The sequence below is a fragment of the Lathyrus oleraceus genome, chromosome 6 (assembly GCF_024323335.1).
Source record: "Lathyrus oleraceus cultivar Zhongwan6 chromosome 6, CAAS_Psat_ZW6_1.0, whole genome shotgun sequence".
NCBI classification, from domain to species: Eukaryota; Viridiplantae; Streptophyta; class Magnoliopsida; order Fabales; family Fabaceae; genus Lathyrus; species Lathyrus oleraceus.
Window position 1 is genome coordinate 368,357,945 of NC_066584.1, and position 5,485 is coordinate 368,363,429.

At 36.5% G+C, this 5,485-nt stretch overlaps 1 protein-coding gene across 1 annotated transcript; it reads left to right on the top strand.

Annotated features, from left to right (window-relative positions):
- Positions 1 to 227: 227 nt before the first annotated feature.
- Positions 228 to 5,144, top strand: LOC127093416 (aminoaldehyde dehydrogenase 1, peroxisomal-like). Its single transcript, XM_051032338.1, has 17 exons — positions 228 to 347; positions 570 to 824; positions 1,782 to 1,877; positions 1,995 to 2,137; positions 2,257 to 2,337; positions 2,432 to 2,580; positions 2,660 to 2,752; positions 2,837 to 2,960; positions 3,069 to 3,134; positions 3,224 to 3,290; positions 3,482 to 3,558; positions 3,826 to 3,939; positions 4,079 to 4,156; positions 4,250 to 4,401; positions 4,496 to 4,556; positions 4,652 to 4,758; positions 4,851 to 5,144. The coding sequence occupies exons 2-17, from the start codon at positions 596 to 598 to the stop codon at positions 4,939 to 4,941; spliced, it is 1,728 nt and encodes a 575-aa protein (XP_050888295.1). The 5' UTR covers positions 228 to 347; positions 570 to 595; the 3' UTR covers positions 4,942 to 5,144.
- Positions 5,145 to 5,485: the final 341 nt, after the last annotated feature.

The following is a 5,485-nucleotide window of genomic DNA, read 5'->3' on the forward strand; positions in this document are numbered from 1 at the left end:
CGAAAAAAAAGTTATTCCCTCCCAAATCCTAAAAATCCTACATTCTTCTCCCAAACCCTCAATCAGAGCTTGCTTCTCTTTCTCCCAAATCCACTCCCCCTTCTTCCAACCCTCAATCAGAGCTTGTTTATCCTGTGTGAAAGATTCTTCCCCTAAACCCTAACCCTTTCCCCCATTATATGTATGATTCTTATCTTGTGTGGTTTTTCACTACTGATTGGATCCGTGCAGGCCAGAAGTTCCGAACTCTGTTGGAGTGCCCGATTTGGAAATTCCAGTTTCTTCTCCTGTCTTGGCTCGAGATCCGGGCCAAGCCAGAAGTTCTGATTTGCATTTTGAAACCACAGGTTCGTATTATTTATCACTGTTTTATCTCTCTCTCCGTTCGTATTTTTGATTTATTCTATTTGATTTACAGTTTCTGGTAAATTGTGTTTTACTTGTTTGTTATTGAGGAGTTTTTTTATTTTGTTTGGAAGTTGAACTGCTACTGAACTGAAGTTTTGTGTTAATATAGCCTTGTGTTTTGGTGTTTTATGTGGTTATTGATGAAATAGTGTGATTGATAGGTGAGGTTATTTGTGTTATTGAGTAAATGGCGTCCAATGAGGGATTTCTGACTGAAGGACAGAGGGAGATGTTGAAAATTGCTAGTGAAAATGCAGAGAGTTTGTCGGCTTTATCGTCTTCGCCCAAGTCACCGTCGTCCTTGCTTGCTGATCATCACATCAAAGCTCCCGCTGGTGGTAAGGCTCAGACTGCTGGGATTGCTGTGAGGCATGTCCGAAGGTGTCACTCTGGGAAGTATGGGCGGGCGAAGAAAGGTGAACTGTGTGTTCTTCTGATATTTTGTTTTTGAATAGATTATCTATGTAATTTGATCCTTGTAGCTGAGCCTACATAGTGGGACAAGATTTAATTGTTTTTGTTGTGGATTATCTATGCTGAGTTTATTCCTATTAAGTTCCTATGCTGAGTGAATTACACAATAACTTTGATTAGGTTGTTGGATTTCTTGAGAAAACGTTTGTGGGACTAAGTTAATAGCTGGGATAAGAAAGTTTCAAATACTAAGTTTCCCTGTCTTGTGCCGCCAATGACCTTTTTTTCTTTGCTGGGGAGAATATTGGGATTAAATGTTATTATGATTATTATTATGATTTAGCTGTAGGATCAGCCTTCCCAATCTATAAGAATTGATAGGTAGTAGTGTTATCCAGACAGAGTAGTATACCACGTTTGAGATTACTAGTTGATACATATAATGGTGATTGGTGATGAATGCATTTCCAGTACGTGAATATTTGGGCATAGAGTTGCTTCCTTCCCCATCATCTCAGGGTGGAAAATCATTGATTAATTCTGACGGCGAAGCTGTATCGATGCTTATTTCACACTATTACCAACAAAATGTATTTTGCTACCACGATGCCAGTCTTATTGATCTTGAGGCATAGTGGTAGACATCATTGCAAAATAAGATTGAAACTTCATTTGTTTTGAGGGTGAAAAGTAATATTGCATTTACATTTTAAAGTTACTAAGTTTCTAGTGGGTCCACTTACACATTGTATTATTTGGATGAGTTGATTATCCAATAAGTGGTTGTCTAGTGTTAGTGGTGTGATTTTATGTTCAATTGAATGATAACATATACAATTAAAAAAGTGATGAATATGACATGGCATCAACTTTACTCTTATGATTAATCATTATTGATCCAATCCTCGAAAACAGAAAGAAACATAGCTGACAGATAGGAAAAAAAATGGCAATGATAGTATCAAGTAGGCAGCTATTCATAGATGGAGATTGGAGAGCTCCTATCCTCAACAAAAGAATTCCAAACATCAATCCTTCCACTGAAAACATCATAGGTAACTTAGTCCATCTCATCTTACATTGCAACATATTATCACTTTTTAACGTTTAGCACTTATTATAATAAATAACTGCTACTAAGTTATATGCATGGTTGATTGATACACATGCAGGAGATATACCTGCTGCTACTAAGGAAGATGTTGATCTTGCTGTGGATGCTGCTAAAAGAGCCATTTCCAGAAACAATGGTAGAGATTGGTCTGCTGCTTCTGGCTCTCTTCGTGCTCGCTATCTTCGAGCCATTGCTGCTAAGGTTTCTAATTCTTTTTTCTATTTTTGTTCTTCATGGATTACAGCACCAGATTATGGATACTTTCAATTTTAGGACTAATTGTGCGTGTCTTGTCCTTTTTTTCTTTTCATTTGTCACAGATAAAAGAGAAAAAGAATGAACTAGGGAAGCTGGAATCAATTGACTGTGGAAAATCGCTGGAGGAAGCACTAGCGGATCTGGTAATTAGTATTTGACTATTTGTTATTGAAAAAACATGTTACCATTCATTGTTTGCTTACATAGGATTGGAACTTTTGTGGTTTGATTATCTAGGATGATGTTGTTGCTTGTTTTGAGTACTATGCTGGGCTTGCTGAAGGGTTGGATTCAAAGCAAAAAGCTCCTATATCTCTTCCTATGGATACCTTCAAAAGCTATATTCTCAAGGAGCCTATTGGTGTTGTTGCGTTAATAACTCCATGGTATCTTCTTTTTCTTCATTTTCGTAGCTTATGAATATTTTTTTTTTCGGTAATCCATGTAATTGGTGTTATATATTAGGAACTATCCTTTCTTAATGGCAACTTGGAAAATTGCTCCGGCTCTGGCGGCTGGTTGTGCTGCAATATTGAAGCCGTCTAAATTGGCATCTGTGTATGTTCTTATCAACTATTACAAACTTGAGCATTATTTTTGTTAAGTTGATATATCATGATTTCTTATGGTTTATAATTTTAGGACCTGTTTGGAGTTAGGCGAAATATGCAAAGAAATTGGCCTTCCTCATGGTGTTTTAAATATTGTCACTGGATTAGGCCATGAAGCCGGTGCTTCTTTGGCATCCCATCCTGATGTAGATAAGGTTTGAAACTTCTAAAGCTAGATCTTGTTGTATATCTCGCGAGTGTTGTTATCTTGATGTTTTTGAGTTTGCTAAGATATTGTACCATTGTGCCCTCTATTTTGATAGATTTCTTTTACTGGTAGCTCAGCAACTGGGAGCAAGATTATGACAACTGCGGCACAGCTAGTCAAGGTATGCAAAGAAAAGATAGGAACCTTTCTGTTTTTTCTCTCGTTATTATTGTTATTAATCTTTCTCCTTTTGTGATTTCTTGTGTGCAGCCTGTTTCACTAGAGCTTGGTGGAAAGAGCCCGATCGTTGTTTTTGAGGATGTTGACCTTGATAAGGGTCGGTGTACCTTCGCAAATATGTATTTATGGAATCACATTTTTTTGCATTTTGGCATCACATTTTATGAACCGCACGTATTTTGATTTCTTGTATTGCGAATTTTGGGTATCCGAAACCTATGGCATGATCCAAAACATTTGCTCATATGCCGTTTATAATTTACTGATCTGTCTTCCATCATTAAACAGTTGCTGAGTGGACTGTCTTTGGCTGTTTCTTTACTAATGGTCAGATATGCAGTGCAACATCTCGACTTATTGTGCACGTAAGTTATAGATGCTCTTAAGTTCCCTATTCCGTCAACAATTCATCATGTTCATGTTCTGTTACTGCCAAAATTGAACCAAGAATCACCATAAACTTGTTCGTAAACATGCATTTGTGGCTTTTTTTTTTCTTTTTTTCTTCTTCTGCATAAATGGTAGGATTAGATTTTCTTACACTGGTAGAATTTTGTCTGAAAACCTTGTAGCAATTCCATTTGCTTTGACTTTTAAAAAATTGTTTAAGTTAAACACTTTTACTGTTTCAGGAAAGTATAGCCGTAGAATTTGTGGATAAACTTGTCAAATGGGCCGAAAACATCAAAATTTCGGATCCGTTGGAAGAAGGTTGCAGGCTTGGACCTATTGTCAGTGAAGCACATGTATGTTTTTCTGTTTATCAATTCTGTATACATGAGATGTTACTTAGTTTACCACATGATGTTAAAATCACACATCAGTTATTCGTAGAGAGATTGAAAGAGGCAATTGAGTCTTACTTATCTTTCTTATATGATTCAGTATAAGAAAGTATTGAATTGCATCTCATCGGCTAAGAGTGAGGGTGCAACAATTTTGACTGGTGGCCGTCGACCCGAGGTATGATTATATCCCCGAATGTATGTACTTGGTTCAATTTTTCTGCATTTGTCATGAGAAACAATAACTTGTTTTTTATAAATTCAATGGCAGCATTTAAAGAAGGGATATTTTGTTGAACCAACCATCATAACCGATGTGACCACCTCGATGCAAATTTGGAGAGAAGAAGTATTTGGACCTGTACTCGCCGTGAAAACATTTAGCACCGAGGAAGAAGCTATTAATCTCGCAAATGACACTCAGTGAGTTTGATGAGCTGATATTAATTTCACTTCTAAACCATGTTTTTCTTCACTTGTGGATTGATGCCAATGCTTCAAACTTGATATTTCACAGCTATGGTTTGGGGTCTGCTGTAATGTCAAACAATTTAGAAAGATGTGAGCGTCTATCTAAGGTTAGACTAATCCAAGATATTATCATCCTATAAAACAACAAAATGATTAGATTTCTTCTAACTTGATGGTTTAAACTTTGTATTGATTTTTGCAGGCTCTTCAAGCTGGAATTGTATGGATTAATTGTGCTCAGCCAAGCTTTATTCAAGCACTATGGGGAGGCATTAAACGTAGCGGCTTTGGCCGCGAATTAGGAGAATGGTATGAACCTTGATTCCTAAAATCGGCAATATGTCTTTAATAAGAAATCTGAGAAGTGGAGTCTGAATTTTTGTTGTTGTTTTTTGATTCAGGGGACTTGAGAACTACTTGAGTGTGAAGCAAGTTACTAGGTATACATCGGATGAGCCGTGGGGCTGGTATCAATCACCTTCAAAGCTGTGATAGTTAATCATATTTCTAAAATCTGGCATGGAATTAGGTGTTTGTGTGAGTAACACCAAGATATATAATGTTATGTTATATAAACTGAAATGCAAGATATTGAGTCATCTTTGAATATGTCAGTTCTTGATTATTAAATCATATCAGTAACTTTGTATATATTTTGATACATTTAAGGCAAAATTGGTTTGAATTGGTATATATATATATTTGTTAGCCAAAAATTGGTAGAAAAAAGGCCAAAATGGCATATATAAAATGTGATAATTGTCTGTCAAAATCTGGTTGAAAACAGGTAGAAATTCTGGTTTATAAACCTGGAAAAAATATGGTTTAAAACAAAAGCTTCAAAAAATTTCGTATACCTTAGACAGCGCTTTTGTAAAAAGCGCTGTCTAAGGGGGGGATTAGAAAGCGCTTTAGGCAAAAGCGTTGTCTAAGGGGGGGGCTTAGACAGCGCTTTTTGAAAAGCGCTGTCTAAGGTATACCTAAAAAAATTAAAATAGGAGGGTCTTAGAAAGCGCTTTTGGCCAAAGCGCTGTCT

What these genes read in the sequence shown, in the direction of transcription:
- LOC127093416 (XM_051032338.1), top strand. Translation starts at nt 596, where the DNA reads ATGGCGTCCAATGAGGGATTTCTGACTGAAGGACAGAGGGAGATGTTG. An exon ending in CCGTCTAAATTGGCATCTGT is followed by an intron (nt 2,753 to 2,836) that starts GTATGTTCTTAT and finishes TTATAATTTTAG; the next exon opens with GACCTGTTTGGAGTTAGGCG. An exon ending in CTGGTGGCCGTCGACCCGAG is followed by an intron (nt 4,157 to 4,249) that starts GTATGATTATAT and finishes ATTCAATGGCAG; the next exon opens with CATTTAAAGAAGGGATATTT.